At 36.5% G+C, this 26,948-nt stretch overlaps 2 protein-coding genes and 1 long non-coding RNA gene across 10 annotated transcripts in view; 2 read left to right on the forward strand and 1 right to left on the reverse strand.

Annotated features, from left to right (window-relative positions):
• The first annotated feature begins 4,860 nt into the window (after positions 1–4,860).
• Positions 4,861–24,526, forward strand: LOC112664157 (bile acid receptor-like). 5 transcript variants are annotated; one of them, XM_025453431.3, is made up of 12 exons: positions 4,861–5,154; positions 5,288–5,489; positions 10,840–10,950; positions 13,458–13,820; positions 15,618–15,758; positions 17,304–17,443; positions 17,535–17,639; positions 17,774–17,873; positions 18,890–19,012; positions 20,711–20,836; positions 20,990–21,103; positions 23,364–24,526. In XM_025453431.3, the coding sequence occupies exons 3-12, from the start codon at positions 10,887–10,889 to the stop codon at positions 23,561–23,563; spliced, it is 1,476 nt and encodes a 491-aa protein (XP_025309216.1). In that variant the 5' UTR covers positions 4,861–5,154; positions 5,288–5,489; positions 10,840–10,886; the 3' UTR covers positions 23,564–24,526. The 5 variants fall into 5 exon arrangements, with proteins under 5 accessions (XP_025309216.1, XP_035556677.1, XP_025309214.1 ...); XM_035700784.2 differs by having other exon boundaries at positions 4,861–5,489; XM_025453429.3 differs by lacking the exon at positions 5,288–5,489.
• On the reverse strand, positions 22,266–26,855 carry LOC118351209 (uncharacterized). The gene is made up of 2 exons (XR_007402886.1): positions 26,741–26,855; positions 22,266–26,473 (listed from the first exon to the last, which is right to left on the reverse strand). It is a non-coding gene; the product is annotated as an uncharacterized LOC118351209 (long non-coding RNA).
• SYCP1 (synaptonemal complex protein 1) overlaps positions 26,209–26,948 on the forward strand; it is a 142,576-nt gene continuing 141,836 nt past the window's right edge. Inside the window, exon 1 of one of the 4 annotated variants that reach the window (XM_049095414.1) lies at positions 26,209–26,538. The gene's annotated coding sequence lies outside the window, so the exon portion shown is untranslated. Of the gene's footprint in view, positions 26,539–26,791; positions 26,815–26,948 lie in introns of those variants that run through there. The other 3 variants (XM_049095413.1, XM_025453424.3, XM_049095412.1) reach the window with 3 other exon arrangements.

Raw genomic sequence — 26,948 nt, forward strand, 5'->3', positions numbered from 1 at the left:
GATTAGATTTATAACTCTTTAGATTGTTACTGATAAGGTAACAATGTTAATATTTATTTTAAATGGCATGTATTGATAACAATGTTAATATTTATTTTAAATGGCATGTATCTAACTATCTGGGCTAGCTGCCTAGTGAATGACTGTATAAAAAGAATAAACTTCAGGAGATTACCCCATTTATGCTTATTAAGGAGTATCAGGGAACTATGTAATTATAGAGTGCTTAGGTGTCAGTAGTCTGTATAAAGTTTAAAAATATGTTCTGCATTCCCTATTATAAATATTAACATATATTTGCACATATTTTCAAGTACTTTGGAATAAGTACTGTGCTAATATCACAGTGAGTCTAGGGTATTATTATAAACCAGGGAAGTACATGTAAAATTTTGTGACAGTACAGTCCTGAATGAATTATTATTTGCAAAACTAAATAAGGAAGCTTGTTGCCAATTAACTGTAGTATCTTAGACATAATAAGGGTGGGATTGAGGGTGTTAATGGTCATGGTAATATGAGTTAATGAAAAGTTTGAATCATTGAGCATTTAAGATATATCATTTGAATACAGAAGCTAAAATTATAGTTAGAAGTAGCGATTAAAATTGGTAATTGGCTAAATAATAAAAGTTATTTATAAAGCCCCTAGCAGAAAGAATAGGCTAGAAGCTCATTGCATTGGTTTTGGTGATGATTTTTTGGATCTGACACCAAAAGCAAAGGCAACAAGAGCAAAAATAAACAAGTGAGACTACATCAAACTAAAATGCTTCTGCACAGCAAAGGAAATCATCAAAATCAACAACATGAAAAGGCAACCACCTGAACTGGAGAACACATTTGGAAATCATATATCTATTAAGGGGTTAATATCCAAAATATATAGAGAACTCATATAATTTGATGGCAAAAAACCCAACCAATCTGATTAAAAAGTGGGCAGAAAGGGGCACCTGGCTGGTTTAGTGGGTGGAGTGTGCTGCTCTTGGTCTCAGGTTTGTGGGCTTAGACTCCATGTTGGGAGTAGACATTATCTGAAAATAAAATCTTTAAAAAAATGGGCAGAGGATCTGTACAGATATTTTTTCAAAGAAGATCTAGAGGTGGCCAATAGGTACATGAAAAGGTGCTCAGCTTTACAAAAACAGACACATAGATCAATGGAAGAGAATAGAGAACCCAGAAATGGGCCCTCAACTCTATGGTCAATTAATATTTGACAAATCAGGAAAGACTATCCACTGGAAAAAGGACAGTCTCTTCAATAAATGGTGCTGGGAAAATTGGACATCCACATGCAGAAGAATGAAACTAGACCATTCTCTTACACCATATACAAAGATAAACTCAAAATGGATGAAAGATCTAAATGTGAGACAAGATTCCATCAAAATCATAGAGGAGAACACAGGCAACACCTTTTTTGAACTTGGCCACAGCAACTTCTTGCAAGATACATCTATGAAGGCAAGGGAAACAAAAGCAAAAATGAATTATTGGGAGTTAATCAAGATAAAAAGCTTCTGCACAGCAAAAGAAACAGTCAACAAAACTAAAAGACAACCTACAGAATGGGAGAAGATATTTGCAAATGACATATCAGATTAAGGGCTAGTATCCAAGATCTATAATGAACTTATTAAACTCAACAGCAAAGAAACAATCCAATCATGAAATGGGCAAAAGACATGAATAGAAATTTCACCAAAGAAGACATAGACATGCCAACAAGCACATGAGAAAATGCTCCACATCACTTGCCATCGGGGAAATACAAATCAAGACCACAATGAGATACCACCTCACCCCAGTGATTATGGTGAAAATTAACAAGACAGGAAACAACAAATGTTGGAGAGGATGTGGAGAAGGGGGAACCCTCTCGCACTGTTGGTGGGAATGTGAACTGGTGCAGCCACTCTGGAAATCTGTGTGGAGGTTCCTCAAAGAGTTAAAAAGAAAACTACCCTACTACCCAGCAATTGCACTGCTGGGGATTTACCCCAAAGATACAGATGCAGTGAAACACTAGGACACCTGCACCCCAATGTTTCTAGCAGCAATGTCCACAATAGCCAAACTGTGGAAGGAGCCTCGGTGTCCATCGAAAGATGAATGGATAAAGAAGATGTGGTCTATGTATACAATGGAATATTACTCAGCCATTAGAAATGACAAATACCCACCATTTGCTTCAATGTGAATAGAACTGGAGGGTATTATGCTGAGTGAAGTAAGTCAATCAGAGAAGGACAAACATTATATGGTCTCATTCATTTGGGGAATATAAAAATTAGTGAAAGGGAATAAAGGGGAAAAGAGAGAAAATGAGTGAAAATATCAGTGAGGGTGACAAAACATGAGAGACTCTTAACTCTGGGAATTGAACAAGGGGTAGTGGAAAGGGAGGTGGGCAGGGGTTGGGGTGATTGGGTGATGGGCACTGAGGCAGGCACTTGACGGGATGAGCACTGGGTGTCGTGCTATATGTTGGCAAATTGAACTCCAATAAACAAATATACAAAAAAAAAAAAAAAGAAAAGGTGCTCAACATCACTGATTATCAAGGAAATGCATATCAAAGCCACAGTGAGATAACATCTTATACCTCTTAGAATGTGTATAATAAAAAGACAAGAAATAACAGGTGTTGGCTAGGATGTGGAGAAAGGGGAATCCTTGTGTACTGTTGGTGGGAATGTAAATTGGTGTAGCCACCAGAGGAAACAGTGTGGGGGGTTCCTCAAAAAGTTAAAAATAGATCCTTTAAAAGAAGGGGGTGTGTCTGGGTGGCTCAGCTCCCCACTAGGCGGGGGTCTGCTTGAGGATTCTCTCTCTTCCTCTCCCTCTGCCCCTCCCCCTGCGTTTGTGCTCTCCCTCTCTCTCTCTAAAATAAATAAATTTTTGAAAAAACTTTCACAATCCACAAAAAAAAAAATTAAAAATAGAACTACTATAGGACCCAGCAATTACACTTCTGGGTATTTATCTAAAAAAACAAAAAAGAAAATACTGACTCAAGAATATATCTGCACCCACATGTTCATTACAGCATTATTTACAATAGCCAACATATGGAAACAACGTAAGTGTCCAGTGATGGATGAATGGATAAAAATATAATATATATAATATATACTAATAATATATATGATATATACACAATATATACCAATATAATATATAATATATATGTATATATACACACCATATATATGCCATTTATGTTTACAACAACATGAATGGACCTTGAGGGTGTTATGCCAAGTGAAATAAGGCAGACAAGGACAAATATCACATAATTTCAATTATATGTGGAATCTTAAAAAAGCAAAATAGAACAACCAGGCTCATGGATACAGAGAACAGATCAGTGGTTTCTGGGGGTTGGAGGGTGGAGGGTGGGCAAAATGGGTGAAGGGAATCAGAAGGCACAAATTTCCAGCTACAAAATAAATAACTCATGGGGATGTAATGTACAAGATAGTGACTATACTTAATACTATACTGCATATTTGCTAAGTGCTAAGAGAGTAGATCTTAAAAGTCCTCATCACAAGAAAAAAAGTTTGTAACTGTTTATGGCAACAAACATTAACCAGACTTATTATATTGATCACTTCACAATACATACAAATATTTGAATGATTATGTTGTAAGCCTGAGACCAATGTAATGTTTTATGTCAATTATACCTCAATTAAAACATTAAAAAATAATGATAAAATAATTTATAAGCTATCCCTGATATTTGTATACTAATAATGAAAGGGTTGAAGTTCTTTTAAAAATGTGTTTTTTTAAGAAACAAATGTTCCTGGTAAATATTTAGAAGTTAAGCATTGCTTTTAAAACACATCAAGTACTGTATGTTTGTTTTGCTATATTTCATTGTAAGGTTTCTACTAGTCACTTCTTTTAAGACATAATTTGGAGCCTGTTTTTTGAATATTTTAGAATCAAATAAATGAATTAGAGTTTTGGAACTCTTATTTTTTGGTTCACTGATTAAAATTCACAGACACAGCGTCTGTTATTTTAAAAAATAAAACTCATGTGACGTGACTTGTAGATTTTCTCATGAATTCTTCCCAGTAGTAGATAAGAACCCTTGAAGAATTCAGCATCAATATAGTAGCTGTGAAGCCAGAAACATGATATGGACTGAGATCAGATGCCAAGAAAGATAGAAAAGTGTTTCCTGTGCCACTAATGCAAAAGTAGAACTGGGAGGACAGAGACTAGAGCCTAGAGCCTAGAGTCCTGTAAAATAGGTGAGTCAGAGGAAGTGTGACTAGTAGAGAATTGGAGTTTAGTGGTGGAATGCATTTGTAACCTTGCCTCTGTAGAAATGCTTTCCAGGGGTGAGACTATGAGCCTGGTATCCAACAAACTTTATGTAAATGATATTAAAAATTATAGTGAACTTATATATATATCCTGTTCAACTGCTTGCATTTTCATGGAGGTTTACTTCTGCTACTAACTAGCTATAAGAACTTGAACATGGTTATCTATCTGTGTTGCAGTTTTTCTGAGCCAAAAAATTAAGAGGGTTGGACTAGGTGACTTATACACATATGATGTACCAGTCTGAATTATTATTCACATTTCTAAGTGGATTAACACCTTTTTTGGGTAGGTAATGCGGCAATAAACTTCAAGTTGAATTGTTATAACACCTGTATTAGTAGAGTTTGAATTAATGAGGGGTTTTCCTTTTCTGTGCATATTGCTTAGGAGTTTCTAGAGAGCCAGTGTTTTGCAACCAAAATGGAAGAATGTCAAATTTAATCAAGAAAACAAAATATTTATTAAGTAAACAATAAAGAACTCTGGGAGAGTGTGACCTGAAGGTCCCAAGGACCTCTATCCCTGATGATCTGGTTATTATTTGATTTATGTCAAATAATAACTGCCCTTGTTTTGACCCAAGAGAGGACTGTGTGGGAAGTTTGTCTCTGAGATAGAGCTGAAGAGTTGCTCTGCAGAGTGTCTGGAGCCTAAGTGTACGCAGAGTGCCCCCCTCTCGGCTCCTTGATAAATAGGGGAAAAGGTCCAGTTTGCTCCAGCTGGAAAATTGAAGTCGTCGTTAAATCTCTCTATACTTGATTTGTGAAGAAAACGACAGTCTTGTAATATCATTCAACTGTGAGTATTTTGTCTTCTCTCAAAAACCAAAATTTTATAATTTTATGCTGTGTCAAATATGAATGTTAATTTTTTGGCAATTGAGACTATTCTTAAACTCTAAGATGTTAAAGGTATTTTTGGACTTCTTTAGTTTCCACCATTGTTAATTTAGCTTCTGCAAAGTGAATAAGCCAATTGTTGTTACTACCATACTCAAGCTATAAAAAGCATTTGCCCCTTGAAAAAAGGAAATCTAAGTGGATTACACAGTGGTTTGGTTTTCCCTGAAGAATGACAAGGCAATTTTGGACTGTAGTTGGACTTCAGGACATTTGGACATTTGATGTAATAATGTAAGTTGATTCATAGTGATATTTACTCTTACATTTTAAAAATGAAACTAGTTTTCAATCAAGAACTTATTCTTAAAATTTTATTTTTTGAAAATTATTTATTTTATTTTTTTAGGTTATATGTGAATTCAAGGCAACTTGAAATAAATATGTTCTGATAAAGGTGTGTTTAGGGGATTACACTTCTATTCCAAATGCTAATTATAAAAATTCTTCCAAATTAGGTAAATAGATGCAAAATATATTTCTATATCTCTGGAGATATATATTAATTTCATAGTCTTGAATTTTCTAAATGTATAGTCTGATTTCTCTATTTTTCTTAAGCTGTGGAAATTACTTGCAATAATATTAATTAAATACCTTTTTCATTTAAAACTATATATAGAATTGTATGATTCCATTTATATGAATAGGCAAATACATAGAAACACAGAAAGTGGATTGGTGGTTGCTAGGGATGGGAGGGTGGGTAGAGAATGGGGAGTGACTGCTTATGGGCGTGGGATTTCATTTTGCAGTAATAATAATGCTCTGGAATTAGATGGTGGTTATAGTTGCATACTCTGTGAATATTCTAAAAACCAAGAAATGTACATTTTAAAAGAGTGAATTTTATGTTATGTAAATTGCATTTCAATAAAACTATATAATAAAACTCTATGTGAAGATTTCAGACTGTAAAATCCTCCCAGTATTCTAAGGTTAAAGGACAGATTTGTATAAAGGAATCAAGAAGCCTTAATTTGTGCTGTTATTCAAATATATCCTTTTCATTTTCAATTTCCTTGGTTCCAATAAGCTCAGAGAATTTTGACTCAAAGAAGCTCTGCTATGAAAAACTTGTTTATAATTATGCATCATAGAGCACTATCATTCGTTTTTTAAAGTAGAGGCTACTCATGAAAACTGAAATGTTTTTCTTGTGAAGCCATCTACTTTTCAGTTATATTAATTTTATGCAATGCATTATTCATGATTCAAGTGACATATATTGCAAGAGTAAAAATGTAAAAATAGTAAAATTCTTTTAACATGTAGAAATAGTTCTCAGGAGTCCATATGTTTTTCCTGTTAATGTTCCAGCTATATGAAGATTTACTAAGCATAATTTCTAGTTAAGGCAGGGGAGAAGCAAATTCATTTCTGCAATTAAGCATCTCTTCAGTAAAATAGCTATTGTAATCTATGAAAACTATAGCTTTTTAATATAATTAAATTTTTAATGAAAAAAATACAGACTTTGCCCATGCCAAATTGATCTTCTTGATAAAAGCTCCTCTCTTAACTGAGTTATTTTTGTTTTTAAATAAATATTTACTAGGAAAGATAACAAAACAGGATCACTTCAGGCCTATTGTAACTTTTTTCTTTAATAAGATAGGAAGTTTTTGATTATATACCTCCCTCTATGCTATTTATAATCTACTTAAGTGTTCTTAAACTAATTGTATGAATAGTTTATTTCTGAAGATTTTGTTTTATTATGCATACATAATACTTCTATTAAATATCTAAAAGCTCAAGAACATCTAATTGGTGAAAAATTTTATGTAGAAAATAACACAGTATTACTATGAACTTATAAAAGAGATTAATATTTCATATTTTAAAAGGCATATTTGTAATCAAAAGCTTATTTATGTATATGTCCCATGTATGCCCTGGATAACTAGTCCATAAAAAAAGGTCTGCTATGGGGTGCTGGCTGGCTTAGTTGGAAGAGCATGCCACTTTTGATTTCGGGGTCGTGGGTTGAACCCCACTTTGGGTGTAGAGATTACTTAAATAAATCTTTTGGGTGTTTACTTACCAGTATTGGAAGGACTTGGTTTCACAACATTGTTATTTACAATTTGAATCCTGATTGTGGCTCACTACAGGATCACTTATAAGTCACTATAAGATACCTACGGTGTGTCTTTGTCAGGGTATCATCAATTTTGTTTTAGTGAGCTACCTATGTTCATTCTAAATTATTTTTCTTTTTTTTTAAAGTATAATACTGTCGATTTTTTTTAAATTTATGATAGTCACACACACACACAGAGAGAGAGAGAGAGAGAGAGAGAGAGAGAGAGGCAGAGACACAGGCAGAGGGAGAAGCAGGCTCCATGCACCGGGAGCCCGACGTGGGATTCGATCCCGGGTCTCCAGGATCACGCCCTGGGCCAAAGGCAGGCGCCAAACCGCTGCGCCACCCGGGGATCCCCATTCTAAATTATTTTTCAAACTCTCAGCAAAGTCTCTAAGTAATACCAAATACTTAATAATTTTCAGTCCTCTTAAGATATTCAATATTATTTGAAGCCTAAGGGTAGTAAGTGCAGCCATTTTAGAAGAAGGGTGAATAACAACTTCAAGTTTTCACATAGTTTTCTAAAATCTAACTGACGCTCAAAAGAGAAGTTTGGAAAGAACTGAACAGGACCATTGCTACAAAGTATCACACAAATTAAATGGATAGCATTCAGAATTATTTTTTCTATGAAGAGTCAACTGACCTGTTGCAATATAGATATAGAAGTGTAGGGGTCCCTGAGTGGCGCAGCGGTTTAGCGCCTGCCTTTGGCCCAGGGCGCGATCCTGGAGACGCTGCATCGAATCCCACGTCGGGCTCCCGGTGCATCGAGCCTGCTTCTCCCTCTGCCTATGTCTCTGCCTCTCTCTCTCTCTCTCTGTGTGTGACTATCATAAATAAATAAAAGTTAAAAAAGAAACAGAAGTGTAGACTGATTGATTTTATTGATTTTAGTCGTGACTTTTCAAGGAAAACTTCATATTGAAGTTTTGCTTATTTGGGGGCGCTGCTTTTGCTTCATCTCTTCCATCCAGTGCTCATTCTATAGGACTGGTGCTATGTTGTCAGAAGACGGAGATTTAAGCACTTTTAAAGGAACATTACATATGGGTGCCTTGGTGGCTCAGTGTTTGAGCATCTGCCTTTGGCTCAGGTTGTGATCCCAGGGTTCTGGGATTGAGTCCTGCATTGGGCTCCCTGCAGGAAGCCTGCTTCTCCCTCTGCCTGTGACTCTGCCTCTCTCTGTCTCTCATGAAGAAAATCTTAAAAAAAAAAAAAAAAAAAGATAAAGGAACAAACATTCTATTAGATGATAAAAGGGAAAAATTTCAGAGATAGTACTATTTAAATCATCTTCATGGATATGGAAACCTCAGCCACGAAGCCCTCACATGAATAATAAATCAAAGAAAAAGGTTTTTCAATTAATCTCAGAGGCTAAGAAGTTTGTCACATAAATTTTTTGCATTATTTAAAACCCATTTTCTTTCTTTTTTAGGATTCTTTTTAAGGGTGAAAATAGTCTTTATCTTTAATAGAAAGGATAAAGCTATAAAAGACGATGGAATCTAGAGTGATCTTCAGTTTCTTAAACTGTGATTTCCTGTTTAAGTTAATTCAAATTTTTGGAGTTCCTTTCTAGGAAATAAAAATAAATAGCTTTTCCTGTTAAGGGATAGTCTTAGATTTTGAATAATCTTTTCTCATAATAGCTTATGATTTTTAGGCTTTACCTTTTTAAAAATTTTTTAAATTTAAATTCAGTTTAGTTAATATATACTGTATTATTAGTTTTAGGTGTAGAACTTAGTGATTCCTCAGTTGCCTATAACATCCAATGCTCACTAAGTGCCCTCCTTAATGCCCATCACCCAGTTACCCCATCCCCCCACCCACCTCCCCTCTAGCAACCCTGTTTGTTTTCTATAGTTGAGAGTCTCTAATGGTTTGCCTCCCTGTTTTCATCTTATTTTTCTTTCCCTTTCCCTATGTTCACTTATTTCGCTTAGTATAATACTCTCTAGTTCCATCCACATCATTGCAAATGGCAAGATTTCATTCTTTTTGATGGCTGAGTAATATTCCATTGTACATACACCACATATTCTTTATTCATTCATCTGGTGATGGACATCTGGGCTCTTTCCATATTTTGGCTATTGTGGATGTTGCTGCTATATACTTTGGGGTTCATGTGCCCCTTCAAATCACTATGTTTGTATCCTTTGGATAAATATCTAGTAGTGCAATTGCTGGGTTACAGGATCGTTCTATTTTTAACTTTTTGAGGAACCTCCATAGTCTTTTCCAGGGTGTCTGCATCACTTTGTATTCCCACCAGCAGTGTAAGAAGGTTCCCCTTTCTCTTCATCCTCGCCAACATCTGTTGTTTCCTGAGTGGTTCATTTTAGTTTTTAGGCTTTATTATTAAAAATAAAACACTTTTTCCAGTAACCCACAAACTTTATTTATTTATTTATTTATTTATTTATTTATTTATTTAAGATTTTATTTATTGAGACACACACACACACAGAGAGAGTGAGAGAGAGAGAGAGGGAGGCAGGGACACAGGCAGAGGGAGAAGCAGGCTCCATGCAGGGAACCCGATGTGGGACTCGATCCCGGATCTCCAGGATCACACCCTGGGCTACAGGCGGCGCTAAACTGCTGTGCCACTGGGGCTGCCCCCATAAACTTTTTTAAATAAAAAAATAAAATTTATTTAGTCAAGCAGGATCAAAATTAATGTTCCAGGGTTTAGGGCTATGAAAAATATTTAGAGAGGACTTAGATTAAAACAAGTGCTATGAAAGCGATTTTTTCCTATTCCTTAATTTCCTTCATGAAAAAAGTCTAATTTTTCTTCTTAATTCACCTAAATTTGAACACTGAGATCTTGAAATTATTAGAATAGCAATTATGAGGGATGCCTGGGTGGCTCAGGGTTGAGCATCTGCTTTTGGCTCAGGTCGTGACCCTGGGGTCCTGGGATCAAGTCCTGCATTGGGCTCCCTGCAGGGAGCCTGCTTCTCCCTGTGTTTGTGTCTCTGACTCTCTCATGAATAAATAAATAAAATCTAAAAAAAAAAAGAATAGCAATTATGAGAATCAGTTATTAAGACAAGAACTTCTGGGTTTTACATGCATTAACTAAACTCTCCCAGCAATTTTGCTACAGGTTTTTAATTATTTTTCTTTCACAAATGATGAAACTAAGATTTAAGGAGATTTACTGAATAACCCATAAATAAGTGGTGAAAGTGTGTATGAAGCCTAACATGAAAGCTTGGTACACTTTCAAAAGCCACCTTGATTATTACCAAGAATTACTGAGTTATTTGTAAAGAGCTGAGGAATAAGAAACTGGCAGAACTAATAATTTGGTGTGTAGAGATACAAAAATATTTTTCCAGTTAAAGGATAAATATGTCTAATGTATAGATTCTACTAAACTATTTTTCAAAAATAGTATTTTACTTTTTATAAAATCATGCTGATTTGATAGTCATACTTTTAAATAGCTTACAAAAAATTTGTTTCCTTTAGTTCTATTTCAGCATTCACTGATGAATAAGTGAGAATTGGAGCAGAGAATGGCAAATACTTATGTCACTACATCTGATGGGTACTGTCTTGCTGAACCAGTGCAGTACTATGGTATGTAACAAAAAGCTATAGTATTAATAAACACTACAGTGTTTTTTTTTTAAATTTTTTTTAAATTTTTATTTATTTGTGATAGTCACACACACAGAGAGAGAGAATGAGGCAGAGACACAGGCAGAGGGAGAAGCAGGCTCCATGCACCGGGAGCCTGACGTGGGATTCGATCCCGGGTCTCCAGGATCGCGCCCTGGGCCAAAGGCAGGCGCCAAACCGCTGCGCCACCCAGGGATCCCCACTACAGTGTTAATAAAACACTTTTGGTGTGACATTATGGTTAATTACAGAGTTTTTTAAAAGAGAAATTAACAAGTACATCAATGATTTTACATTATTTCCTATTAGAGGAATTAAAATAAAAAAACAATAAAAGAATATAATTAATTACAAAAAAATCAGTAATACTACAATGTTGTAAGCCAGGATCAGATGTAAAGAGGGAAATGCATGATAGCTTAAAATTGTATTTAATTTTTAAAATTTGAATTAACATGCAAATTAGAAGTTATTTTAGGGCTAGTTGAAGCTAGATCACAAGCAATTTAGTAAATGTGGCTCAGAGTAGCTATTAAGTATCCTTGAAATTTTCATCTTACTGTAAGATTTCTAGCAAAGGGAACAAAATAGAAACAATGCAGGATACAATAGGAATTTTCTCTGAAAAGACTAAGGCAATAAGATAAATTTATTTTTAAATGCAGTTTTCTTTTAGAGTGAAGGTTAGGGTTAGGGTCTCCATTCTAATTTCCATGCCAATGGAAAATCAGTTAGTATTCTCCATGCAGTCTTTTGACACTCATTCAAGAAGGGCCCTCATCTTTAAAAAAAGTTATTGTTTTTACTGATAGCCTTTCTTTTTTATATTAGGCTGTCATTAATATTTATTCAACAGTTAGCGTTAGACTGAAGGCTGTAAGTTTGCAAGTGATTTATGTGAGTTAATAAAAATTATACTGTTTACCAATCTTGGTGGTAGAATTTTGAGGTTAAAAGTAAGTTTAATCACCTCAGTATCAGGAAAAGTATAAATATTACTAGTTACAGATATAGAGCAACTCAGTATTTCTGGGTCCTTTTTGGAGCCAATTTTCTGAATTTAGATTTAGAAATTTTCCTGAAAGCAGGTGCAGCCCGGGTGGTTCAGTGGTTTAATGCTGCCTTTGGCCCAGGGCCTGATCCTGGAGAACCAGGGTCAAGTCCCACATCGGGCTCCCTGCATGGAGCCTGCTTCTCCCTCTGCCTGTGTCTCTGCCTCTCTCTCTGTGTCTCTCATGAACAAATAAATCTTAAAAAAAAAAAAAAAGAAAGAAAGAAAGAAAGAGGTTTTCCTGAAAGCAGAAAGTAAGTTTAAATTTTTGGTGCCTGGGTGGCTCAGTCCAGTTAAGCAGCCAGCTCTTGATTTTGGTTGAGGGCAAGATCTTAGAGTCTGGGAATCAAGCCCTGTATCAGGCTCCTTGGTCAGTGGAGAGTCTGCCCAAAGACTCTCTCTCTCCTTCTGCCCTTCCCCCAGTTGGGGCATGCACTCTCTCATTCTCTCTCCCTGAAATAAATAAATACATCTCAAAAAAGAAAGTAAGTTGGTGTTGGGAGCTTCTGATAATTATAATAATGATATTCATTAAGCATCATTTTATATATTATATATGCTTTTGCATACCCTATTTTGTTTCATCCTTATAGTAACCTAGTGAGGTAGGTGAATTTATCTCCAGATAATTGCTGGTTAGAATTGATAGTCAACAAAACACAAAAGAAACTAGTAATTTAAATCAGGTCTACAAATGGCAAAGGAGAATGTTAAGGTATATTAAATGCAGAGTCCAAAAGAAAACTTTTTTTTTTTTGCTTGAAATAACGAGGTAGTTGGTAAAACTGTATTTTAGTTTGCTTTTTTTGGGGGGAGTGGGATAATTTACTAATTTATCTCTTTTACCGACCTGACTGTACTGCAAACAGTTGTATCCACACAAGGGAAATGCAAAAGATGGGGAGACCCTTCTTTCTTTTCAAACCATGGGAAATAATGCATTTCTATTTAAGAAAGGAGACTGGAGGGGCAGCCCCGGGGGGCTCAGTGGTTTAGCGTCTGCCTTCGGCCCAGGGCGTGATCCTGGAGTCCCAGAATTGAGTCCCACGTCGGGCTCCCTGCATGGAGCCTGCTTCTCCCTCTGCCTGTGTCTCTGCCTCTCTGTCTCTCTCTCTCTGGCTCTCATGAATAAATAAAATCTTAAAAAAAAAAAAATGAAAGGAGACTGGATTGTTATGCAGGCCATTAGCTGCCCTTTCTCTCAGCTCCTGAGCAACCTCTGCATACCACGGGGATGGCAGTACTCCTGATGCATTGCAATTCAGTTTACTACCTCCTTCTCATGCTGGACAGCAAGTCCCTGGGATGTAGTGGACATGTGGTACTCACTGTTGAGCATAAAACTCTTTGACATTTGAAAACAATTATGAAATTTTGATTTTTACCATTTGTTTTTTTTTTATGGTAAAAATAGATATTCTGCCAGAGCAAATCAATTATCAGCTGCACGACACTGATTTTCAAGAATCACCTTATTGCCAGTATTCTACTGTCCAGTTTCCGTCAGCTCTACAGACCCAATCTTTACAAAGTCACTTCAGCTCTTATAGCTTGGATCCACAGTTCAGTGGTGGAGAATGTGGATTTGGTTCCTATGAATTAAGCAAACCCACCTTTGTGGTTGACCATGATGCTGAAGATGGATACTCTGGAATTAAAAGGTCCAGCCTAACGCATTCTTCTATTCGGCTTAAGCGACAGGAAGAACTCTGTGTAGTTTGTGGTGATAAAGCATCAGGATATCATTATAATGCGCTTACTTGTGAAGGTTGCAAAGGTAAGGATAAAGTTAAAACTGAAGTCCTAGTGTTCTCTGAAGAGTCATGAAATTTTAGGCATGTAAGAATACTCTTACTTTTTAAAGTGTGAAAAATAAAACCGGGGAGAGCCATTGATACCTTTAAAGGTAATCTGTGTCATAAAAGACATGAAAATGGAATGTAATAAAGTTTTGATTTGGTTTTATTTATTTATTTATTTATTTATTTATTTATTATTTATTTTGATTTGGTTTTATTTTTGATGAAAAACTTACATTTAAATATAAAATAAAAAAATAAAATCTAACATTTATACATAGAAGCTATGTTCTTAGATGAATCTGATATTGAAATAGAAAATGATTTTTAGGGGTGCCTGGGTGGCTCAGTCAGTTGGGCAACTGGCTCTTGGTTTCAGCTCAGGTTGTGACCTTGGATGGTGGGATTGTGCCCTGAGTGGGGCTCTGCACTTGGCTCAGAGTCTGTTTGTCCCTGCCCCATGCATATGCCAGGGCGCTTGCTCTGTCTCAAGTAAGTAAGTAAGTAAGTATGTAAATAAATCTTTTTAAAAAAATGATTCAAAAAATATCTAAACATTAACTATTATATCTTCTCATGTGGTTGATATAATTCATACATTATAAGGGAATTTGAATTAAATGACTTCTATGATTCTATTTTAATTTCTTTGAATGCTTTTTTTGAAAACAAATGGGGGGTTTGCAAGTGAAGATCATCATTGACAATGAAGTTTTCAGAGTGAAATAGTCCTCGATGAAGTTTTGAAACACTTCTGCATTGTTTTTGTTTACAAATGCAATGTTGGGACAGAACCTGGAAATGATTAGGCTGATGCAGCACTTGGTAAACAGGTCTGTTGGAAGTTCAGGGTGAACATTTACTGTTAGAATTTCATAACTCACCGGTCACAAAGAATAGCCAAATGAAGACTGTGGAAAATGAGGTACTAGCTTCATGAATAGAATAACTGGGCAAATATTTGCTTACTCTTAAAATGCAAGGCCTTGCCGTTAAAGCTAGGTAGAAGAGGAGGCATAGTTCTGGAAAACCTAGGCCGAGCTTTCTATTCCCTTTGATGAATCTAATGCATGAAACTCTCACTCTCTACAGAAAAAGGCATCACAGGTCTGTATGGGGGCACTGACAAAGCTTATCAACTTTACTGCTTGGAATAGATTAAGGAAGATACAGGGATTGTTGCATTGGAATGGGTAATGAAAGAGGAGTTGGGAAGGGGGACTGCTATGGAAGGATTTAGGAAGAGAAAGAAAATATAAACACCTCTACCAAAACACACATACACATAACACAGCCTATTCAATGTCTCAGACCAAATAACCAAAAAATATTTTCTCATCCTTGGGAGTGCTAAGAAAGGAAGGAGGATAGAGGAGTAAGTTTTGAAGTGGAAATATGAGGAGAGAAGAAGAGAGATTTTCCTTCTAGTTTTACATGACCATATATTCTTTCAAGTGCATCTTGAAAGATGCTTCATGGAATCTTGGCATTCTGTACAATAGAGTCGTAAAAATGCTTTTAGATGATATAACCATAATAAAATAGAAAGTTATCGTAATGTGATGGAACTATTTAAAGATGTGATTATTGAAAGGAACAATCTTGGGATTAGAAGATATCAATCATGAGGTAATATAAATGTATATTAAACCAATTCTTATTGATGGAAAAAAACATTTTATTGAAATAATTTATTTTTATTACTTTACTAGGAAGGTAGTAAAAACTGAAAAGATCTAAAGTAAAATTTTAAAAATAATTTTTTTTGTCATTAGGTTTTTTTCGACGTAGCATTACCAAAAATGCAGTATATCATTGCAAGAATGGTGGCCACTGTGAAATGGACATGTACATGCGTAGGAAATGTCAAGAGTGCAGACTGAAAAAGTGTAAGGCAGTGGGAATGTTGGCAGAATGTAAGTGTTATTTATTGACTCTGGGGGTTCTTTTTTGGGGGGATTTTACTTTTTCTTACTTTATTGACAACATAATGCATTTTTCAAGTTATCAATTTGAACATTAACATTTTGTCTAGATTTAAGCTATTTTTCTACCAACTGATAGATTAGGATAACTGGTAACCAATCTAGGTAATTATTTCCATAAACCCTATTCTATACTGTACTGCTTTAATTTTGGCAATACTAGTATGTTCGTCTTCATTGGAAATCCTTGAATTTTCATATTTACTTAAAGTTACGTATCTGTAAAGAGCAGAATTTTAAATTAGTAGTTCCCCTTCTTTGGTCTTATATTTTTAGCAGCCTACATGATAACTAGGTATGTAGAGCCTACTAACTCATCATAGGTGTCAAAACCCAACTCAACAGGCAGAAGGGTACCTTGGTTAAGTTCCTTCTACATTCACAATACTTTTAGCTTATACATTACATGATGTCTTGTAATCTTCAGAGTAGTACCAAGATTTTGGCATTATTTCCTCAATTCCTCCTATTTTCCAGGGCCCAAAATGTCATGGTGATTTCAAAATTCATTTTTCTTAATAAGGTACTATTAGTGTTATCTTTTCATATCTAAGCTAGCCTGGTACAAACTCTTACTATCTTGCACTTATACTATTATATTAATTTCATGGTTATTTCTTCATTATCTCTTTTTAGTTCAATCCACCTCCAACTGCTATGATAATATTCTTTAATTTTTATTACACTATACTCCTGTTAAACAAACACCAGTGCAATGTTGTTTATATTATATGCGTATTTTAATAAAATCAAAGCTCTTTCAAGTTTTTGACCGAAAGGATTCCTATTCTTTAAAATTCTGGAGTCAGGGCTGCCTGACTAGCTAGCTCAGTTGGTGGACTATGTGACTTTTGATTTCAAGGGTTGTGAATTTGAGCCCCATATTGGGGATAGAGATTACTTAAAAATCTTTTAAAAAAATTTCAGGATTGGAGTAGATCTTAAGATTATCCTATCCAACCAGACTGAATCCTTTACTTTATCCCTGTCTGAGACTGCTCAGGCTGCCATAACAAATGCCATTGTCTTGTCTTATTAGGAAAAAATTGACTTAGCTCATTTAACAAAATCACAAAATATTCTCTTGACCTTATATAAAAATCAAAGAAAAAAAGCTCATAGATAAGGTAGTTGAACTGTTATATCAATTGATATTTTATGTCATTTCCAAGATATACTTTATATGGAAATTTATCTAATATAAAAAGGTCTAAATGTATGATTTGGAGTTGCAAAATTGATTTTCAACTTATATTTAGGATGACTGTGTACTTTTAGGTAGAGGGTACTTATGGAAGGAAAAGGAGAAAGTAATGTAGTAAATTTAACTGCTGTGTACATATGTGCCAAAAATGAAATGTTCTTCATGAAAAGACAAGTCTATGATTATACGTGTATACAGTATAAGACAACTTACATCAAATCCTATGTTATTTGCCATACCTAAAACATTTTATATGAATTGTAATATCACAGGTTTGCTCACAGAAATCCAATGCAAATCAAAGAGACTTCGAAAGAACTTTAAACAGAAGAACAGTTTTTACTCTAGCATCAAAGTGGAAGAGGAAGGAGTAGACAAGCTTGTATCATCCACCACTAGATCTGGAAAAGTGGCAAGACTCACAAAATTTCTCGTTTCTTTAATGATGACATGTTTTGCTTAATAATAATTCATTATAGTTTTTCCCTTATGTTTTCTCATAGATTAAGGAGAGCGTGGAACTAACTCAAGAGGAACATCAGCTCATTAATAACATTGTGGCTGCTCATCAAAAATATACAATTCCTTTGGAGGAAACAAAGAAATTTGTATGTGTTAATCACAAGAAATAATTTATAGCTAATTATGTTAGAAAATAAGAGCATAAACATGAAAGTTAAAGATTTAAACAGTTAGTTGAAAGAAATAAAATATGTTAATCTTATTTCTTTTTGTTGGCTAGCTGCAGAAGTATGCAAATCCTGAACTGAGCTTTTTGCGACTCTCAGAGACAGTGGTTCTACACCTACAGGGGTTAATAGATTTTACCAAGGAACTCCCAGGTAATCACTTTACCTTTGGAAAAAAAAGTAATTTAATATTTAATTTTTAAAAAGTTCCCTGTTTTATTTTTTAAAGGTTTTATTTATTCATTCATTCATGAGAGACACACACACAGAGAGGCAGAGACACAGGCAGAGGGAGAAGCAGGCTCCATGTAGGGAGCCCGACTCAGGACTCAATCCCGGGTCTCGAGGATCACACCCTGGGCTGAAGGCGGCACTAAACCGCTGAGCCACCCGGGCTGCCCCCGCAAAGAAGTTCCCTGTTTTAAAGAACCGGGACATTTTAGTAAAACAAAAACCTCTATTTTTCTACCAAATCTGCTTCCAAATGCAAAAACATATTCATTTTGTCTGCTTTAAATAATCAGGTGTGGGGGTGGTGCTTTTGTGGCTCAGTTGGTTAAGCATCCCACTCTTGATTTCCGCTCAGGTCATGATCTCAGATCGTGAGTTCTAGCCCTACTGTCCCTCTACCTCTGCGCCTCCCCTCCTCTTCTGCACTCTCTCTCTCTAAAAACAAAACAAAGCAAAAACAATCAGGTGGTTGAAAATATAAATATTTAAAAATATTAAATGACCCTAAAGATGTAGAGCAAGACAAATGATGATTGTTATCTTTTAATGTTTCGAAATAAACTTTTTGTTTTTTATATAAAATATGAAATAAAATTGCCTGTACAATATGAAAAAATAAAGCTACAGTTGGCCAAAATAGAACTATTTACATGTAGATAACTCACTGTAAAAATAAATTCTTTGAGGCTAAACTGTGTTTCATTTGCTCTTATTAAATCTCATATTAAAGTATTACAAGTTCTGATGAAAGTGCTCCAAAATACTACCACGTGGAATCAATAATTTTGTTCAGATTTGAAGTTACAAATAGTGATTATTCTAGGGAAACATATAGGATTCTATTATAACTAAATGAATAATTAAAAATATTAAATCATACACCTGAACATTTTCTTTTCATTATTGATTTCAAACAACTATGTGATCTTTTCTTCAAGGATTTGAAAATTTGACAATTGAGGACCAGACTGCATTACGCAAAGGATCAAAAACTGAAGTGATGTTCCTTCATGGGGCCCAACTTTACAGTCAGAAACAATGTCTTTCATCAGCTTCTGAAAGTAAAAAAGGCCAATCAATTCAATCTTAATGTTAACAGTTACTATAAAATATGGCAATAAATTACACATTATTTTTTAATTATATTTTTGTTTTTCTAGTGTAGTTATGAATAAGCACTTCATAGTAGTTTTTCCAATTCATTGGTCTAGCTTTTAAGCTGCTTTTCTTTTCTTTTATATTATTTTTATTTATTTTTAATAAATTTATTTTTTATTGGTGTTCAACTTGCCAACATATAGAATAACACCCAGTGCTCATCCCGTCAAGAGCTCACCTCAGTGCCCATCACCCAATCACCCCCCGCCCACCTCCCCTTCCACCACCCCTAGTTCGTTTCCCAGAGTTAGGAGTCTCTCATGTTCTGTCTCCCTTTCTGATATTTCCCACTCATTTTTTCTCCTTTCCCCTTTATTCCCTTTCACTATTTTTTATATTCCCCAAATGAATGAGACCATATAATGTTTGTCCTTCTCTGATTGACTTATTTCACTCAGCAGAATACCCTCCAGTTCCATCCACGTCGAAGCAAATGGTGGGTATTTGTAGTTTCTAATGGCTGAGTAATATTCCATTGTATACATAGACCACATCTTCTTTTTTAATAAATTTATTTTTTATTGGTGTTCAATTTGCCAACATACAGAATAACACCCAGTTCTCATCCTGTCAAGTGCCCCCGTCAGTGCCCGTCACCCATTCACCCCCACCCCCGCCCTCCTCCCCTTCCACCACCCCTAGTTCGTTTCCCAGAGTTAGGAGTCTTTATGTTCTGTCTCCTTTTCTGATATTTCCTACCCGTTTCTTCTCCCTTCCCCTCTATTCCCTTTCACTATTATTTATATTCCCCAAATGAATGAGAACATATAATGTTTGTCCTTCTCCGATTGACTTATTTCACTCAGCATAATACCCTCCAGTTCCATCCACGTCGAAGCAAATGGTGGGTATTTGTCATTTCTAATGGCTGAGTAATATTCCATTGTATCCATAAACCACATCTTCTTTATCCATTCATCTTTCGATGGACACCGAGGCTCCTTCCACAGTTTGGCTATTGTGGACATTGCTGCTATATACATTGGGGTGCAGGTGTCCCGGCGTTTCATTGCATCTGTATCTTTGGGGTAAATCCCCAACAGTGCAATTGCTGGGTCATAGGGCAGATCTATTTTTAACTCTTTGAGGAACCTCCACACAGTTTTCCAGAGTGGCTGCACCAGTTCACATTCCACCAATAGTGCAAGAGGGTTCCCCTTTCTCCACATCCTCTCCAACATTTGTGGTTTCCTGCCTTGTTAATTTTCCCCATTCTCTCTGGTGTGAAGTGGTATCTCATTGTGGTTTTGATTTGTATTTCCCTGATGGCAAGTGATGTGGAGCATTTTCTCATGTGCTTGTTGGCCATGTCTATGTCTTCCTCTGTGAGATTTCTGTTCGTGTCTTTTGCTGCTTTTCTTTTAAAGAAAACCTTTTTTTTAAAAAAAATTATGGCATCATGGAAAGCATATTTTTGCAGTTTTCTACACAAAATTTATATAAAATATGAACTATTAATTTCAGTTCATGTTTCAGTAATAAAAATTATAAAGCTACCATTTGTTGGGAATATTTCCTGTCTAAAAGATTAGAGAGATTGAATTTACTATCAGTATAAAGTTTTTTTAAAAATCAGACTTTATGTTTTTCCCTGTTACTAGGTACTATGAGAATAGCAGATCATTCAGATCATTCACTGAATTTTCATAATCAGAGTGATAATAGAAATGTTATTTATTCTGTGGAAACATTTCACAATGAAGACTGTCTTCCTACTACACTGACTGGTAATATTTACATACAATACAAAATATTATATTGGATGGAAAATATTGGCCAGATACAATGTTTCATTATTCTGCTTTGAGAAAAAGATTATAACGGTAATATGATTCTGGACTATAGTCTGATGAAAATACATTTAACATTAATCTTTTCAGGTATTGCTGAAGAATTTATTACTACACTGTTTTACTTCTATAGAAGAATGAGTGAACTTAATATTACTAATATTGAATATGCTCTGCTTGCGGCAACAACCGTGTTTTTTTCAGGTAAAAAAACCATTCAGAAATAAAAATTTGGGTTAAGTTTGGCAATCAAATCATGACGTCTGTGGTTATTATTCACTGATGCCAAATATAACAATTTAGTTTCATCAAAATTTTCTCTGAGAGAATTCTCTTCAGTTTATGAACATGCTGTAATTTCTTGCATTAAAAAAAAATGCCTTCTTGACTTCTAATCCCTTTCAGCTATTTTCCCCATTTCTCTGTTCTACTCTACAGAATTTTTTTATAGTTGTCTATACTCCCCCCTTTATTTCTCCCATTTATTCCTGAACCCACTGCAGCCATATTTTGTTCCCTTCTTTCCACTCCACCACAATTTGTCCAAGATCTCCAGTAATCTGGCATTGCTGATTATTTTTTTTACAGTGGTCAATCTTAGTTCTCATTGTACTTGGCCCATCAGCTTCATGTGACAGAGCAAAAAATTCCTTCTTTCTTGGAAAACTTTCATCCCTTGGCTTCTGTTGATCACTCCCTCCTGCTAGACATTTCCCCCCACCCCTTGATTTCCAGGACATCGCATGCTCTTGATTTTCCTCCTCAGTGGCTGCTTTTTCCAACCCCTTTGTTAATTCCTCCTCATCTCCCACACAGATAAATGTTAAGGGTGTCCTAGGGTTCAGTTCTTTTTTCTTCTACACTTGATCCCTTTGAAATTTCATCCCATCTCATGGCTTTAAACATAATCTATATATTGACAACTCCCAAAGTTATATACCACATTGAACTGCTCTCCTAAGCTCCACTAAATAGCTTACTCAAGATTTCAACTTGTAGTAGGCATATCAAATTTAACATGTCCCAAGGTGAACTCTCGATCTGTCCCCTGAACTCCTATAATATTCCTCCGTCTTTACTAAACGGAATCTCCATCCTTCAAGTTGCACAAGCCAAAATTTGTGAAGTCATCCTTCACTACTTTCTCTTATGCTCTATCAAATAGGCAACACCTCCTGTTAGCTCTAGCCTCAAAATATATTCAGAACTCAACCACTTCTTACTCTGTCCCTGCTACCTTAATTCAAACTAGTATCCTTTTTTGCTTTCCTGTTTCTGTCCTTGCCTCCCTAGAGTCTATTCTCCATATAGTAGTCAGTTTTCCTTTATTATTTTTATTTTTTAAAAAGATTTTATTTTTTCATGAGAGACACACAGAGAGAGAGAGAGAGAGGCAGAGACAAAGGCAGAGGCAGAAGCAGGCTCCATGCAGGGAGCCCAATGTGGGACTTGATCCCGGGTCTCCAGGATCATGCCCTGGGCTGAAGGCAGGTGCTAAACTGCTGAGCCACCCAGGGATCCCCCCAGTTATTCCTTTAAAACATAATCCAGATCATTTCATTTCTCTGCTCATAACCCTTTCATGGCTTCCTGTTCTACACAGATTAAAGCTGAATTCTTCCCATTATTGCCTACTCCTGTTCCTTTTGCTTACACCACCACCGCCACATTACTTTTGAAACATGTATTACTTGAAAATGTCAAGCAGGTTCCTGCCACAGGTTGTATTGTGTTGGACAAATATGTTTGGAAAGCTCTTTCCCCAGATAGCTACATGCCTCTCTCCTTCATCTCAGATCTCTGTTAAATGTCACCTTACCTCTGATTATCCTTTTAAAAATAGCTACTGCCCTTCTACCCTAAATTCTTATTCCTTTCTCTGTTTATTTTTGTCCATAACACTTATATTGTCATATTATATTTTTATTTAAAATGTGAATATATCTCTTCTCACCGACTCCTCCCAAAGTCAGGATATAAGCTTAAAAAGGGCAGGAAATTGTGTCTGTTATGCTCACTGCTGTATCTCCACCACAATGCCTGGATAGATAATTGCTGCTTAACCATTAAGAAATTCTTGGTTGGTTCTTCTGTTTTATATCTAGGTTCTTAAGAAGCTTGCCTTTTGCTTACTATCGATCTTGAGGAAATTAATCTTTTTAAGTTTCAAGTAAGCTTGAAACTTGCTCTTATATTCCTACAACCACTTACTGACCCTTCTCTTCTCTGCATCTTATGAAGCTCGTCTGAGAAAAAGTGGTAATAGTAGAACTTAACTCATAGCATACTATGAAGATTAAATAAGGCATTGCATGAAATAAGTTACTTAGCATAATATCTTGCATATATTAAGAGTTCAGCAAATATTTGCTCTTTTGATTATTTACAAACTGTACTGTTCTAAATTCATTATTTTCTACCACTTTCCAGTATTCATTAAGATATATATGATGATGTTTTTCAGATCGTCCACACCTTAAAAATAAGCGACATGTGGAAAATTTACAAGAACCAATTTTACACATTTTGTACAAATATTCAAAAATTTATCATCCGGAAGACCTACAACATTTTGCTCATCTCATAGGGAGGCTCACTGAACTGAGAACGCTGAATCACAACTACTCAGAAATACTTAGCACTTGGAAAGCAAAGGATCCCTAATTGGCTAGTTTACTCTTGGAGAAATGGAATTTGTATTCACATTGCTGAAATTTTAGAATGTTGTTGTGGTTTGCCTTAAAACTTTCTAAATCTAGATTATTTACTCTATCATCATAGGATAACTGCTTTGAAAAACAAACCGGATTGCTAGGTTTGTTATAGCAATATATCACCATAAAATGGACTTTATCAGTGCTCATCAAGTTTTGTGAAATATAGGACCAACCACTAGAGGGACATCTAGGATTCTCTTCAAGATTTGACTCAAAGAAGCAATGATTGTTACTACATGGTTCCTTTAAATGGAAATAAAGCTAAATAGAGTTCTTACCTGAAGAAACTCTACTTTTTCTCTTTTACTAGAAAATTGAATGAAAACATATGGATTATAGACATGAGAAAGGCTATCTAGTGGAAACAACTGTAATCAGAATAAAGATAGTTTGTGAACCTCATTTAAATTAGGCCAGATTGATGGATGAAGAAATAACATTTGAACTTATTCCTGTTGGAATTTTATGAATTATTAAAGAGGAACAAAACTTTGTTCAACTCTTACCATTTTTTAATTTTTTTTAAGAAGAAATCTTTAAGTCCACATTCTAAAAATCTGTGATGGCGAGATATCGATAAAAGTGAAAATGACTAATCATTAAAATGTTTTCACATAAATTGGGAAATTTAGCACAATTCACTGGTTATTCTGCTAGACAATATTTGACGTTTTTGCCAATACCTTTTGTAGAAAAAGTGAAATCCTTAAAAACTGAAAACTTTCCACAAATATTTTAATCTTTGTAAGGATAGGAAGACTACTTAGTAAAAATAAATTTCATGTGAATTACATGAGATTGAGAAATTCTACGGTGGCACTATTGTTTTGGAAGACTGGTGTTAAGTAAAATATTATGAATTCAATACTACTAGTAGTAGCATTTTGGTTTTCAATAAAGCAGTTGGTTTTCAAAAGTTGTTTTTCAATTATAAAACTTAAAACTGGAATATTGAATTTATACCTCAACTTTAAAAAGATCTTATTTAAATGTATTAATTATTGCCCTCATGGGGTATCTTGGGCATAAACCTGGGATCATATCATCTCTCGGAATATTTTGTCTTTTTAAAGGTATCTAGACTCCTTAAACATAAAATGGAGGACTTAACTCGGATTATCTTTTCAGCTCAAAATCTTTTGTGTTTTATTTTATCTTTAAATTTTATTTATTTATTTATTTATTTATTTATTTATTTATTTATTTATTTCATGAGAGACACTCAGAGAGGCAGAAATACAGGGAGAGGGAGAAACAGGCTCCCTACGGGGAGCCCGATGCGGGACTTGATCCCAGGATCCCGGGATCATGACCTGAGCTGAAGGCAGATGCTCAACCGCTGAGCCACCCAGGCGTCTCCAGCTCAAGATCTTTTAAATTTTAGCATGAACCATGATGCGTCATAGATGAAATTTATACAACACAATTGGTTATATAAAAATAGTACTTAAGTCTTTTGGAAAAACATGTTATCTTACGTGGAGACGTGAGAAAACACTGTCAAATGTGTTCAAAATGGAACTCATTATCTTATTGCTCAACCTACGTCTTTGGTACCAGAATATTTATCGTATTTACTCGCCCCAGCGTGGAGCCAAGCAGTCACCTTAGACTCTTTTCACTGCTTACTATTAAAAAGCCATCAAATCCAGTTTCACTTCTAAACATCTTTTACATTTTGAGGCCTCTTCTTCATCTCCACGCCACTACCAATGGCTCGGCTCCTCACAGCTAACCTAGCCTATTTTTTTTTTTTTAATTTTTTTTTTTATTTATTTATGATAGTCACACAGAGAGAGAGAGAGAGAGAGAGAAAGAGAGAGAGAGAGGTAGAGACACAGGCAGAGGGAGAAGCAGGCTCCATGCACCAGGAGCCCAACGTGGGATTCGATCCCGGGTCTCCAGGATCACGCCCTGGGCCAAAGGCAGGCGCCAAACCACTGCGCCACCCAGGGATCCCTAACCTAGCCTATTAAAACTGTCTCCCCCCACCCCGCCCGCCCCCCAAAAAAGTCTCCTTAAATAACTCCAGTCCCATATGCGTGCGTAACCCGTTTTTCATACTACAAATCTTCTCAATTTGAGCTCACCCCCCTTTCTACTCGGAGCTCTTCAAGAGCCCCCATCCATGAAGGTTGAAACCCAAAAGCCCTGGCAAGACGTCGGACCCGCCAAGCGTGCAGCCTCAGCTCTTGGCGTTTTCCCACCAGGCCGCACTTCTCGGACGCTCCTGCTCCTCTCGCTCTCGCTCACGTCTACAGGGCCGCCGCCTACCTTCCCTCGGTCAGGAATTCCATCCTGCCCGCTCTTTCTCGCTCGTCACTCTCTTGTTTGGGGGGAAGCCCTAAGACATGCCTACCAGCTGGGTGCAGCCTCTCCTGACTCCCCAGGCCCCCTCCCGCACGGCTTTCCCTGTGTCCTAACCACCCTTTCAAAATTACCTTTAAGTGATCACAAAACCTGGCTATCATCTTCTACCCAACACTGTCCTCCCTAAGATTGAACTCTTGGACACCAGAAATGTTTTTCTTTTTTTTCTATTTTTTTTTTTTTTTTTTAACTCTCCCCTCCAACCAATCGTAGTCCTGGCTAGCCTTCCTTGCATTCTCCGACGACAGCAGACGCTTACGGAACATCGACGCTAAAGAGAAACAGAACCCGTGCGAAGAAGCGATTGTGACCGCGTCGAGGAAAGTCTCGCGAGAGTCGGGAACCTGGCAAACCGTCACGAGCGACCGTTATTTAGCCGTTAAACCGTCGAGCACCGGGTCCTTCCTGGCTGGCCGCTGAGGTGGAGCGGTTTCCCGCCTTTTCCGAGGTTCGGAGGCAGAAGCTCGTAGTGATTCTTTCTGCTGACCTACGCGACACAGCAAGTAGTTCGCGTGGGCGCCGAGCCCACGGTTTCTCCCTGAATCTTGAGAGGTAAGCGCAGGCTTACGGAGTTCCGTTCTTGACGGAACCCGGAGCAGGGCGCGGTTTGGATTCCGCACCTGCGGCAGTAGGTGCCCCCGCCCCCAGCCCCCCTTCCCCCTCCCCCCTTCCCCCTTCCCACCAGCGCCTCCTAGGCAGCCCGCAGCTTTCTAAGAACCTGTGGTAGTGTTCCCGGCGGGCCGATACAACTTACTGGTGGAGCTAGGGCTTGCTTTGGGGGCTGCCACGGGGATGATGTCTGCGTTGGGAGTCGTCCGGCCCATCTAGGTCGCCAGCGTGGCCATTGGGGGTGGGGGATGCTGGGAACAACTGCGGGGGGGGTTTTACTTTGACAGCCCGGGGATGCGACGCTGCAGACTCACACTGTAGCAGAGGTTACACCAGCCCCTTTATATAGCATT

This window comes from Canis lupus, chromosome 17, assembly GCF_003254725.2.
Source record: "Canis lupus dingo isolate Sandy chromosome 17, ASM325472v2, whole genome shotgun sequence".
NCBI lineage: Eukaryota > Metazoa > Chordata > Mammalia > Carnivora > Canidae > Canis > Canis lupus.

What these genes read in the sequence shown, in the direction of transcription:
- LOC112664157 (XM_035700784.2), top strand. Translation starts at nt 10,887, where the DNA reads ATGGCAAATACTTATGTCACTACATCTGATGGGTACTGTCTTGCTGAA. An exon ending in TGAACCAGTGCAGTACTATG is followed by an intron (nt 10,951 to 13,457) that starts GTATGTAACAAA and finishes TGGTAAAAATAG; the next exon opens with ATATTCTGCCAGAGCAAATC. An exon ending in TTTTACCAAGGAACTCCCAG is followed by an intron (nt 17,874 to 18,889) that starts GTAATCACTTTA and finishes CTTTTCTTCAAG; the next exon opens with GATTTGAAAATTTGACAATT.